This window comes from Colletes latitarsis, chromosome 8, assembly GCF_051014445.1.
Source record: "Colletes latitarsis isolate SP2378_abdomen chromosome 8, iyColLati1, whole genome shotgun sequence".
Lineage (NCBI taxonomy): Eukaryota > Metazoa > Arthropoda > Insecta > Hymenoptera > Colletidae > Colletes > Colletes latitarsis.
Window position 1 is genome coordinate 24,662,940 of NC_135141.1, and position 13,902 is coordinate 24,676,841.

Below are 13,902 nucleotides of genomic sequence, written 5' to 3' on the forward strand. Positions count from 1 at the left end.
CCCCATAAGAGTACTTTCAATTGGTACTTTCTATTGTCGTTCGAACGAGGCCAATGCGACACGTGTTTCCGGTCGCGTGAAATTGTCCGCAGTGATATTAAAAACGAAATTGTGTCGCATCTCCACGAACTCTTACCAACCCTCCCCGTGAAAACTACGGGCAAAGTACGCGATAAACCAACCCGTTCGCCCCGAAATTTACAACATGGTACGAGCGACGCAGACACAATGAGGAAAATTAGTGAACGTTTATTACGAATATAAAAATAAATTTAACAACGTAGAATCTCCGACTTAATTTTCGAGAAGCAGAGGAAAATAGCTCGTCAAACCGTTAGGTTTAGTAGAGTTCTCAGTTCCCAACGCGAAGATCCAGGGTAACCACAGGGTGGTTTCCGTGCACTGCGAGCAGATAAGCGAAGATAAATTGAAGTTCGTTGACGGAACGGAGGATTTCGAATTCCCACGTGGTATTATCTGATACCAGCGTGGTTTTTGCTAGGATCGTTTCGCTTATCGTGCGTGTTCCTCTTGGCGCGTATCGAAGGACATTGGCCTCTGTGATCGTCTCGAAAATTCCTCGTTTGTATGCCGGCCGGTTCGTTCCCGCGACGGGGAAAGAATTTATTTCGTAACGAACTCTCTCGAAGAAGGGGTTGGAGGGACGACGACGTTTAGTGCGTTGTTCGACGCCTCGCGAGGGCGTGAAAGGGAGAAGGAAGTTAACGGGGCGTAGAGACCCTCGCAGTTCCGTCGTTTACCCAGCCCTTTCCGCGTCTGCAACGTTTTAAGAGCAAATATACGATCGGGTGACGGGTATCCCGAGTCGCGAACGAGAGGAAGTGACCTATTTTAGTTAATTCAACGACTGAATGGCTCGATCCTTGGAACGTTTCGAATGTACGCTCGAGCGGATACCGCGCACCGAGTAAATCGACGCGATCGAGGGAACGAGATGAAATTCATTTCTCGCCTCGCGTATGCTATCCGAACGTGCAACGTCGCGTGTTCCTATAGAAATGCAACGAGATCGATGTGTAGTTTTACACCGTCGCTAAAAACTTCGGCGTCGTCCATCGCTGTCGACACCAAAACTTATTCTTTGCAAAGTTCAACTCTAGTAAAATAGAATAAAACACAATGCATGTAACGAACTTCCTTGCCTTTTGTGTCGTATTAATTGTTACACTTTTCTTCCGTGCACAACTTTGTCCTTTCTGAATGGCGTTAAAAATGGGGTCGTTCACCCTTCATCGTAACGGTGATAAAGATTAGATCCAAGACTTTTGAACGGTATTGTATACGGGCCATGAAAATCCGTTCGTTGGAGTGGAAGGTTCCATTTTATCCAAGGAATCGATGCGTAATCCGGGGACGTGATCGTGCAAACTGCACGTACAACTGCATCCTTGCTCGAAAGTTGAACGAGAAAAAGAGATTTATTGGCGTATTTCTCATCCAAATGAGGTGTCGTTCGAGATACCACGACCCGAGGGTGAACGATCAGACCCCTCCTAAGCACGCGTCTAGAACCACCTACGCAACCACCCCCGTTCTTTATCGTCCTGTTTTATGTGTAGTGGGTGGATTCGGATAGCGTCCGATTTCAAGTTTTGGTCATGGTACTCCTAGAATAATTTTCTGATCGAAGTACATTTAAAATACTGAATGTATTACCCTTCGTGTGATCCGACAGTGGCGTTAATGTTTTAGAAAATTCTTTTGTTTCTGTGAAACGTTTCCTGGGAAAGAAAGTGGAGGGCAGGCAGTAGTCGGGTGCGTTTTATAATACACAGTTAATTTTTCTCTGGCAGAGTATAGCGGCGGTTGCGAATTATAAACATAAATGAAGCACCTGCAAATAAAACGAAGCGCTTTTTGCGACACGGTCGGTTGACGTACCGAAACGTTGTTTGCGTCACTGTTTGCGCTTGTGTCTCTCGCGATGGTGCTCGAGTCGAGTGGAAAATGTAAACTCAAGGGTTGCACACAGGTTGCAACAGGGATCATTACGATTCTGAAGCGACTCAAGGGGTTCAGCCAGGTGGAATTTCATGGCACAAAACTTGATGAGATCGTCGACTGAATAGCTGGCGCCCTATCGTTGGCTCAAACGTAAATCTAAACAGTCAGGGGATCGTAACTGTGCGGTACCCGTGTTCCTACTTAATTTTTCTGTGACGTTCGAACGTAATTAGCAGAGCATTTATGCCCAGAAAAAAGCATTAATTTGTTTTTTTTTTATACTGACTTCATTTACTCTCCGAGCAATTAATTAAGAATACTTGTAGGCGACTACCCGGAACGGTCATCCGGATAAAAACAGTTATTTAATTAATATTTTCGACGTTTTACATTTTATCCTAAATTCATTCACCGTCGGTGCAATTAATTGCATCCATCAGCGACCGGATGGGGGGGGGGGGGGGGTCGGAAAAAAGAATGCTCGCGTAATTAATTCTTTTAAACATTTTGTGCTTTTTCCTACGGTCGTTTGTAAAATTAATTACGAACGCTCGTCAGTGTCTAAATAAAGTAGTTCGACGTCGATGATTGTTATAGAGGTTTCATAATTTCCAAATTCCCAAACTTCCCTTATAAATTTACCTTTCTCGAAACCCGGAAAGTGAACTTTCCTTGTGCTTTTCCTTTGGGACAATCGACCAGATAAATCATCGATATTTTCCCCCTTTTACAAACGACTGTGCATCGGTTTTATCGAGTTTTAAAATGGGGTTGGATCAGTGAAACGAACCCTTCGTTTCATTTTGTTTGCCTTTCCTGACGGAATCCTATACAGCAACAAAGTTAAGGACGTTTGAGTAATGTTTCCAAAGCTGAAAGCGAGCTGCCATTTTGATTCCGTTTCCGTCGTGTACTTCGACTGTAAAAAATTGGCGAGAATAACAAAGCGTTCCGTCGCGGAAAGGCGGGAAAAATCGTACCTTTTCTCCGTCTCGTTTGTTTTAATTTGAAAAGTAGGTCTTGAAAAGGGATTCCGTGTTTTTTCATCCCTCGATTATCTCCTCGCGCGAGCGACGTTACGGATTCCATTGAAATTAGAGCGCAGTCGAACGAGACGCGTCGACCTCGTTGGAAGATGTATCCGCGTTGCACTTAATTGAACATTCCGACTTAAGTAGCTGGATACCGATTTACTCAACCATTCGTTACGGTTGCTAATTTCACTGCTACGAGTTAACGTTACAATCGCGCAGGAATTATTTTTACGTCACATTATTTTAAACGTTAAACGAAGTCCATTCCTCGAGGTAAAAGATTAAAAAACAGTGTTTAAATTTGTAAGACAGGTATTTTATTTGGATAAATTCTGATACAAAATAGGATTAAAAATTCACTCGTTGTCTACAAGTAAATCTTTGAACTGACTTAACAACTATAACACAGTTCGCATCTTTGTCCATCTACCAAGTACATCGAAGTAATCGAGGTGGCGTCGTTTTTTTTTTCAGAGAGCGTCGCGTTTTCGAGATGTCCCCGCCCCTCGATGCAGAGGGGACTTCGTTCCCGACATAATTTTGCAATTAACCTCCTTTCGTTAAATAGCCCCGAGAATTATTTGGCTTGGAAGTAACGACGCTTGAAACGCTCGGCTCGCCTCGTCGGGAATATAATTATACGATTGAATTTCAGATTAACATTACGATCGATTAATAGCCGCGATCAAATCTGTGACGTCGTCCGGCCAGAGGCTATCTAATTAATAAATACTTTCGCGTAAGATGCTAGACCGTCGATAAACAGAATGGCTCAAAAACGAACGAAAATTGATTAAACGGACCCCGATTGCTCGTCAGCTTTTAATAAGTCGGTAATACTTTTTCCATTACGCAACCTTCGTATCATTCTTACGAGGTCTCGGGTTCGCGCCGATAAAGCACCAATTTCTCGTGTCCCTTGAGCGAGGGATTTCTGGAAATTGATTCGACATTGGCTATAACCATTCATCAAATATTGATTCGTCGGATTAATTTACAATTCTCGAACCGTCGATACGAAAATTGAAGCGGAAGACGCTTCTCCCGGAGCTTCTCCTCGGTCCTTCTTCGCCGATATTCCGACGACACAGCTATTTTCGTTTCGCGAAATTCGTTCGCGTCGAGCACCCTTCACCCTTTCGTTCCCATTACAATAGTTATACATTTATCATATCTACAATCACTCTCGCAGCAATCGTATTATAACGCTGAACGATCCGTGGAAAAATAACTCGGAAATAAAATGTCTACATTCCGTTATCGATGAAAAACATTCCACGCAAATTTGCAGCAAATATCTCCAAAATGTAACGCGTTCGTATAAAAATATTTTCACAAATACCATTCCTAAAAATTCCAATTCGAAAGAATCTCTACGTTTTTTAAACGTACATCGTGATCACGTACGAACCATTGAACGTATCGAAAGCTAGATCCTCCAGACTCTGATCCTCGTAGTCGAAGTTCATCGAAACCGTTTGCACCTCCGTGTTTCCCGTGACGCTGTCCTCTTCGATCAAAGATCCAACGTCGATCGTAACATGCCGCGAACCCGAGCAAAACAGATCGTCCACGCTGCTGAAATCCGCCACATCGTCGTGACAGAAACTCGTATCCTCCACCCTTAGCTCGACCGCCGATTTCGACGCCCACGATTCGCGTTTCCTCGACGAACACTTCTCGATCAATCGTCGATCGTCGACGTCCATTGTTTCCAACATCGACGAGCACTCTGCATCCCTTAATGGAGATTTTATGTCGCCAGTGGACTTGCTGCGTTTCACGATCCTCGAGTTCCTCGCGCTTATCCGGGAAAGTCTCGTGGAAAATCCGCTCGCGATGGACGCGTCGCGACTTAACGGGCACTCGTCGCGCCTCGAGAGAAGATGCTCGACACAGTTGGCGGAACAATGGAAGTCGAAAAGTTTCGGCTGGTCGGGGACTTCGGTGGTCCTTTGGTCGCCAAAGTTGTTTGGATCGAGATTCTCGCACGAGTCATCGTCGCTTTCGAACACGGTACGAGTCGAGATTGGCTCCTTCGAATTGGCTTTCGCGATCGGCGAGGACGCGCTGAGCGCTTCTTCGTTAGTCAGCGAGGATAAAGACGACGAGGAGGACGCGTCTTCCCATCCGGAGTCTCGTGAAACTTGCAGTTTCCTCTTTGCATAATCGTTCGAACGCTTCTTCTTGAATAATTTTCCGATCGTTCTCGTCGCTTGCTCGAAACGACGCCTCGTCTCCTCCGCGTCTTCGTCGTTGAAAAAGCTACGATCCGTCGAATCGTTCAATAGATCGCCCGTCGATCGATTCCTCCTCTTGTCGATCTTCGAGCTTCTCCGGAGCATGGAAATTATCCTCGAGATTCGTTTGCTCCTATAGATCGTCGAATCTGTCGAGGCGTGGAACGCGTCGTCAAGGTCAAGGCTGTCCATCGAGATCTCGAGGATGGAGATCGACGAGATCCCCGATGTTTCGTGGTCGGCGACGAAGCTTCGTTCCCTCCAGCGTTGCGAGAAAACTTTTCTCATCGATCCTTTCAACCAGTCGAACATGATTCTTGGAATATTGGAAACGTGGTGCTCGAGAAAACGACACCCCAGAGTGGTATAATTAATTCTGAAGGGGTTGTTAAACCGGCGGCCGTACTTAAAGGAATCCTGTCCAGGTATGGTGGGGGGTCGTCGAAGAAAGTTTACGACACCCCCGTGTTGGCCAGTTCCCTCGATCGTGCACGAGACGAAGAAATATTTCAAAGATTATTCTCTCGAAGAACTCTTCAGACTGCGATCAAAGGGTACCGATGCACCTTTTGTTCCATCTAATTGGACCTGCTTCGAACGCCATAAGCGAACCACCGCTAACGATATAAATTTGGCGCGGAGAAATCGAATCGATCCCAGTTCAGATGTCGTAAGGTCGCTTATCGCGTAGGAGGATGCGACCGGAAGCTATTTGCGTGTCTCTGAAGTTGACTTATATCCAATTACGGTTCTCCCGCGTTCCTTTCGCGAGAGGATAAATCGTTCCCCGTAAAACGCGAACCCGATGTGGTCGATGGAGAGTGTTCCTTGGTCGAGTGCCTCTCCATGGACGAGAATCGTTAAGATAAGCGATATAACGACCCCATTTTGGCCGTGTACCGGATCCCTGAAATTGTCTGGGAATCGATGCTCTCGGCGCCGAGATGACCGGCTTCCTCCGCGTCGCGAATCCTTCGTCTTCTTTCCCTTCCGCCCACGCAGGCGCTCGTTTCCGCGAAACTGGCTTCGAAATAGGTCAAAGATCATCGAAAAGTCGCGAACCATGACCCTTGCAGATGTTCGCGACTCGCGTTGGCCCATCAGACATATCAGGAATTCTTTTTCGAGGATTAGGATAGCTGCTTCCTCGACGGTCGCTTGAGTATTAGTCTGAGAAACTAAAATTAAAATTTATGAACACTTACGATGAACAGTTTACGCGTCGCGTGGATTGTTTCTCAAGTTTATTAAACCCGTTCGAGCGTTCTGTCCTCGAGGCTATTTCAAATAATTTTCTTCGTACGCTACGTACATTCGTTATTTATAGGACATTTTTTATCTGCGTTACGTCTTCGTTTCATTAACATATCGACTGAGAGAGCGATTTTACAAAAATTCCTTTGGACGTAGGCCAGACGTGGCCATAATTTACTTCGTTTCGACCCGTGGCACAATATTTTTAGACTTTCTTTATGTTCCTATATTCGCGGACTATAATTTCGCGCTTTCGAAACGTAGAACTCCTAGAAACATCGTACGGCATTTCTGTATGAGTGACGTTGTTCGCAATGCCGTTTACTATGTAAATTGAAATTGAATAAAATCGAAACGTGACACGCTGCGTCATTCTCTGGACACTGGTATCTTTCACGAACGAATGACGTGTCATTGAATGCACTGGCATTGTTCTGGACACCCAATACAGTCACCACACTGCTATTATAACTACGGTTATTGTAAACTAATGGGTATGAATTCGTTCGTAATAATAATATTAATCTCTCGCCCATTCTAAGAGGGGACGGTTCGCTTTGTAATAAAGCGATACATACGTGCTATAATTATCGCCGAAATCGTACCGCGTGGTGCAGTAATTTCGCGTCGTTTCGCAATTAACGAAAATTGTTGCATTTAAATGCATCCGACCCGCGAAATTTAAAGCAAAACTTTTTGCTGGACGGGACCGGACAAAAGTTCGCTTGGAAAAAGCGAACAGTCAGAACGAACAAAAGATAGCCCCCTTTTTCGTTGATTTAAATATTCGGTGAATATAATTTGAATAATTTATGCACCGATTAAGCACCCGAATATTCGTAATTATCAAATTTTCGTGTACGGTTCCAAGTGCATTTAGACGAAAGGATCGAGCGAGAACCGTTCGACGAGTAATCTCATTGTTCTGTTGTGCCCAACGAAGTGGCTCGGGTCACGATTGATTTCGGTTTTCCACCGAATCGACTATTATTGGGTGCTAATAAGCTGGGATTATTGGCGACGTGGGTTAATTACGGTTTTAGTAGGTAACGGTGTTCGTAGCTGTAGTAAATCCAGGTAAATTCTTGACCATCGTTCCCTCATGTCGCTCGCAAAAATAACGATTTCCATGGGAACCGATCGAGACGTCGACTTGATTTATTTTTAATTAAATATACTTGGTTGGGAATAGTTACGTGAAGTCAGATTGCCGGAGAAGATTCGACAAATTCGACGGTAACTATGTTGAGCGACAGTCCGTAACCGTTTCTGATACTGATTAGTTCGGTAGCTGGCGGTGATTGATACGGATAATCACAACGTAAGCCGACAGTGCTCTAGTTACGTCAGCCGTGTTTCAGCCACATTTGTTTGGAGTTACATTTCTGACATAAACAGCCCCAGACAGATGAGCAAGCCAAGCGAAGAAACTCCGGATGCAACCCTTCCATGCAAATCTTGGTGTCCGTCATCTCGACTGCCCGTGAAGCTGGATAAGAATTAAGGCTGTTTTCCGCGATGGAAGTAATTAATTTTATTCCGAATAAAAATAGGGCGATTACGGTTCAATTATACGTGGGTCGCCGCTTAGGAAAATTAAATTTCGAGAAAAAAGTTGGTTCGTTGGAGTTTTTAGGGTCACCGGTTAAGGAAATAAAATTTCGAGAAAAACGCTGAAGTTGGTCATCCGTAACATGCTGCAATATAACAAAGTTTGGTACTGAATTTTCGGCGATTAGTTTGATCGCACCGCGTGCTGCGCGAATATGGAAATGACTTGTGAATTTTTAACGCCTGTTGGTTCAATAGAAATGGAAAGAGTCGTAAACGTTTCTTCAAAGCTCAAATGGTTAATTGCGCATTGGGATGCCAAGCATGTTGGTATAAGACAATCGGGTTATTTGGACGAATCGTGGCAGGTATACGGTCTATTGTTGTAGATTTCCAGTATGGACGATATCCGTGACAATGGAAGTAGCCTTCGCCGCGCATCGCCACGGGGACGACAATAAACGCAGATTAGCGGATAGTGTCGACACTTTCACCCTGACCCAGCGGCATAATTACCTTAATCAGGAGCCACGAGCTTCGCCCCATTAAAATCGTCTCGTCATCGTCGCGTCGTTCTTTCCCATTGCCTCTTTTCAGCATCGCGAGAATATAGACTCGAAAACCTTTTTAAAGCGAAGATTTTTCACCCCTTCAATTTCAAATTGTACGATAAAGCTTGTCGTCAGATACAAATTTAATTTGTAAATATAAACTACCTTCTTAAGTGTCGACGACTCACGAAGATTTACGGATCTACTTAGTACAGGCGTCGTTAAGGATCGAAGACGATTTACTAAGAAAAGGTCCATAAACTTGCAAGCTCCTCGAGCACGCGAAAATGTTATCGTCGAGATCTTTTTACTCTTTTCCTGCTCATTCGCTTGTTATTCTCGAGTATTTAATTCCGCTGGAAGATCGGAGCCACGCGATATTCAATACAAATTATACCACGGATAGGAAATCGATCGACAGATAAAAGGCATCGGGAAAATATACAGTCGAGAACAAAAAGAAACACGCCCATTTAATTTCTCAATTTTCTCTTCATAACAGTTTTATTCGCAAATACAATTTTCTCTGGAGAAATATAAATATTACGTATATTCAAACAATGGAATGTTTTTATCAATATTCAATATTGCATGAGACCTCCTCTATTCTGTATAACAGTAATTTCGATGAAGATTTATGAAATTTTTTAGTATTTTATAGTATATTTACAGTTCTTCGAATCCAACAGATTTGATATTACATTTTCGATACTTCTTGTAGAAAAACATACAAGGTGGGTTAATCTTTTGTCCCCGACTGTACGTGCAAGCGAAATGCCCAACGAATCCTTTGTCCCAGGTAGAAAATAGAAATACCGTAATGTTTCTCGTGGCCAGCGATCCGATCCGTCCTTTATCCTCTTCCATTGATATTTAATCCGTCGCTGAATTTCATTTCCCGTTTCAAGCTGGTCGATACGTACACGGAGTCTCCGCTCGGAGGGATCGGATTTATTTTTTAAACGATGCCTCGATATCTATTAAACCAGTGATTCTTCACCATTTATCTCCACCCTCTGGGCACTCTAACGGCGCTCGTTCTTTACTCGAAATAACGTTCTTAAATACGAGTTAAACCAATGTTTTTCAACCAGCGTTGAAAATCCCTACTTGCAAACGGCATTAGAATCCTCCGAGGCTCTTTTGATCGTAATTCTAGCAATCATTAGACCACAGTTTGAGAACCACTCTATCAAACGATACAATCTTCGATATTTTAATTCTATTTCCCGCGTAGGATACTGGAATAACGTTCTTCCGTTGATACGTTCGATTTAACTCTGACATTTACTGAAACATCGCGCAGGAACTCGTTCGGTCGATGTACCCGTAATCATTTCCGCTCGAAACGGTTCTTTCCAACAAATAATTCGCAATCCGAGCGAGGTTATTCGATTTCAAATCGAAATTGCACGCGTGAGTTCGTCCTTTACTCGAGGACAGGGAGCATTTAAAACGGGTAAACGAGTTAGAAAAATAGTGACGATAGAATTCGTACCAGATAATGAAGCCTCGCTATATGCAAAAACCATTTCGATATCGGTTCGTTCGTTACGTATAACGATCGATCCAGAGTCGTCCATACTTTCATTCGACTAATAGATAACCGATGAAACGAACGCGCAGCAATTTATTCGATCGAGTTACATTTTTATCTCTTGGTTGAAAAATTTCTCGATACCGTTTCAAATGTTAGTTTCTATACAACGAGCAACCGACGGACGATTGTTAATTCTTTTATTCGATATTGGAAATTTTTATCTAAATAGAAACTTCGTCGAACGTCAATCGGTAAATTACCACGCATTATTTATCAATCGGTATCGAAACAAAAAGCAAAAGCGGGTGCCCAGCACCGGTATCGAATCGAACGATCATTATCGGCGCGTAATAGTATTGGTTTCGTCGCTAATTACAGCTGTCGCGTAAGTTAATTACATTGTTGGGAACCGTGATAGTGGAACGCGGGTATCGCATAGATTAGATTTAAATGAACGAAATCTAATAATTCGAAACGCGAAATTCTTGTTTCCCGGCTGCTGCGGCTGGCCCAGCGTCGACTCGCGTCACTTGGTTCGTTTCCTGGAACGCAATTAATGCTACGGGGATCAATTAATTTTCAAAATCCGCGTCACCCCTGGTGACGTTGACGCGTACGACGTGATTTAATCCTCACAGGTATACATCCCTGACCGGCGGTTTTATTGGGGTCGTTTTACGGGCGCTTTCCTCCAATTTCCCTGATTTTGCTCGCCCTCCCCCTATGGAAATTCTCCGCTCGGAAATAACTTGTAATAACGAACGGTATGAACAATCGCGGCACGGAATTCCCGTTCAAACATTCTTTTACGCATTCTTTCGTTTCCCCAGTGAGTATTGTGCATCGATACGCCCGCGGATAGTCCAATAACACGTTCACTGTCGCGGTGGTCACTGGTGACCGGAAATTTAAACTGGATGGATGGTTAAAATAATAAATAACACTTTACTTTATGATATAGTCAATGTTTAATACGTAGAATATTTATTTATTTTGTTTTTGGAGTATTTACGAATAGGGGTTGGAAATGAAGTTTGAGAACTGCTTTAAGCGACAGTCGGACTCGATGGTATTATGGGGTAATCGAATGGGTTTTTATTGTCGTTGAACAGGTAAAGTCATAAGCGAAAATCAAGCCCAAGCACAGAAAGGCCATTTAGCATTAGGCGTACCGGTGAATGTAAAATTTGCATTCACTGGCGAGCGTGTAATTTACATGATCGTTTTGTATAATAAACGGAGAATCGATATTATTTAATGAACGATAACCGTGGGAGGAATTATATTAGCGTCGAGAATGATGGAATATCGTTCGAATCGAATTAAATCAATTTTCGCTCATCATTTATTTAAACTTTGTATTATATATTTCTGTTTCGCAGTTCCCCAGTTAATAATTATAGTGACAAATAGTTCAAAGGAACGTTGGGAAAAATTTAAATATCAGTTACATTTATGTAGTAGATATAACTTCCGCATTAACATTGAGAAATATTAATAAAACACGTTCAGAGGGAGTTTCACAGCGTTTTTAATAAATATACATTGCTTCTCTTAATTATTTTGTCAGATTTAAACACTGAAATATGTTCCTGTGTCAAAGGTGAAAACCACGGGTTATCCATTTTTATATTCGTAGACATCAAGTTAGCTGTTCGTATATGATGGATGTGAACCTAACAGAAAACTTTTTTATGTACATTCGAATACTCCCTTTTACTCCAGAAGCGTCTCTTTGATTTTATATTTAATATATCTATTGAATCCAGACAATTTCACCCAATTACTAAAATTATATTTTGAATATTTAAATCAGTTCAATTTCAAGTAGATCGAAGTATTACGAAACGTTACAAAATTAAAATGATCAAACCACCTCGATCTTTGAAGAAGCAGCCTACGCGCGCTTTCGTCTATCCCCACCCTTCCGAAATGTCGTCGAACGGGGCGGTTTACTCACCCCCGGTGTTCCGCCAGGTACAAAAAGGCCAGGTTTTGGCATTAGTCATTCACTTAACAGTGGAATTGCAAACCGTCGATATCGCGTTCGTGAAGTTCTTCGGTCTTTGTCGTTTCAAACGTACTATGACACAATCTGAATCTCTCTGAAATTAAGAGAAACCTCTTTATCGTAAAAATTCACGGTCGACGACTGGGTCCGGAAATAAATAAAAATGAGCAACTTTGTGCAACGCGTGCTGAGGAAAAATGGCAAGAGCGAGGTTGGTTTCTTGATTGTCTCGTTATTTATCAAAGTTTCTTAACCCCTTTTTTTTATTCATTATATAATTGTAAATTTTCAACGTCCCTTCGTAATTTACATTTTTCTATCACAGCTGAACGCGGATAACGAGAAAGAGAAAGAGTCGCAGACGACGGAGTCGGTGAGATCGGGTCATCCGAAGGGAAATTGGATCAGGAAGCTTGGGAATTACTCGCCGACCAAGCACGAACTTCCTGGTAGCTTCTCGAGGTTCAACGGGACGAAAACCCTGCAGAAAAACAAGCTAGGCGACAGCTACGAGACGATATCTTCTCGCGGAACATCCGAGTCGTCCCAGTCGCTGGAAATGCCGGACTTGGAGAGCATCATACGCGAGTTCGAGGGTGGTTTTCTGTCGCCCAGGAAGCAGGACGCGGACACGGGCGCGAGCAAACAGAAAAACTTCGTGAAGAAGATCGTCGCTGCGTTCGAGGAGAGGTACAAGACATACAACGATCTCAAAGTCGAGCAGGAAGCCAGAAGTGGCGGTGAAAAGGTCAGCCAGGGATCCACGCCGACGAAGACGCCGAAAAGAAGGTCCGCGATCTTCAGCAGCCCCTTCAAGAGCGCTTCCGGTTCTCCAAACTCGACGGAAAATTGCGAGAACTCAAACGACGAGTCCGGGATCGTTTCGACGCCTTCGAAGAAGAACTCGGAACAGTCGAAGGTCTTCAGGAGGTCTGGAATCTTTGGTTCGCCTTCGAAGATGGCAGACGACGAGGACGAAGCTGAAGATGGGAACGAAAGCTCCATTTCTTCGACTCCATCGAAGAATAAGGACGACACGAAGGGCTCGAGGAGATCGAGGATCGTAACGTCCCCCATTTATCGCATTGAGTCAGATCTAGAGCGTCAGGACGAGTCCAGGCGAAGACTGAGTTCGTATTTCGATCCGACGGAGACGTCTCTCGACGACACGAAGACTGTGGAGAGCATCGATCTCGAGACGAGCCTGCCAGAGCCGGACGAAACGATTTTGCTGGACGAGAACGATCTTCCAAAGACCAGCACGATGATCGACGAGAGCAAAGGATGCAAGAACGAAGGTCGAAAGGTTTCGTTCGCCGACAAAGCGCCGAAAATCATCGGGGCATTCCTGAAGAAGCCGATCGAGGTCGAGGACACGTCCATCGATTGGATACCAATCACCGGGAAGAAATTGCCCCGCAAAAGGTCCTTGAAGAGGCTGCTCGCCTCGTTCACCGGCAGGATGACGTCCGACAAAAAGAGCAAGATGTACTCTTCTGAGAGGAACCTCTGCGAGGAATCGTCCGAGCGTCACGATTCCGGATACGATGAAAGATCTTGTTCCTCGTCCTCGCTGACCTCTCTGGTTTCCATCACGGAGATCCTGCTGCATCAAGAGAACTCCTACGTCGAGCCGGAAAGAAGAGGCGCTCTCAGAACGTTCCGATCGAGGATCTCCAATGTGCAGGACGAGGACGAGGCGTTCTTCGACGCGTATTCCACCAGTCGGTGAGTTTTTAGTTTATCTATTACTTTT

At 43.9% G+C, this 13,902-nt stretch overlaps 1 protein-coding gene across 1 annotated transcript in view; it reads left to right on the forward strand.

Annotated features, from left to right (window-relative positions):
- The window catches only part of LOC143344267 (uncharacterized), a 62,325-nt gene that overhangs the window by 46,118 nt on the left and 2,305 nt on the right, over positions 1-13,902 (forward strand). Inside the window, exon 2 of the mRNA XM_076770147.1 lies at positions 12,472-13,874. Coding sequence (XP_076626262.1) covers positions 12,472-13,874 — 1,403 coding nt within the window. The remainder of the gene's footprint in view (positions 1-12,471; positions 13,875-13,902) is intronic.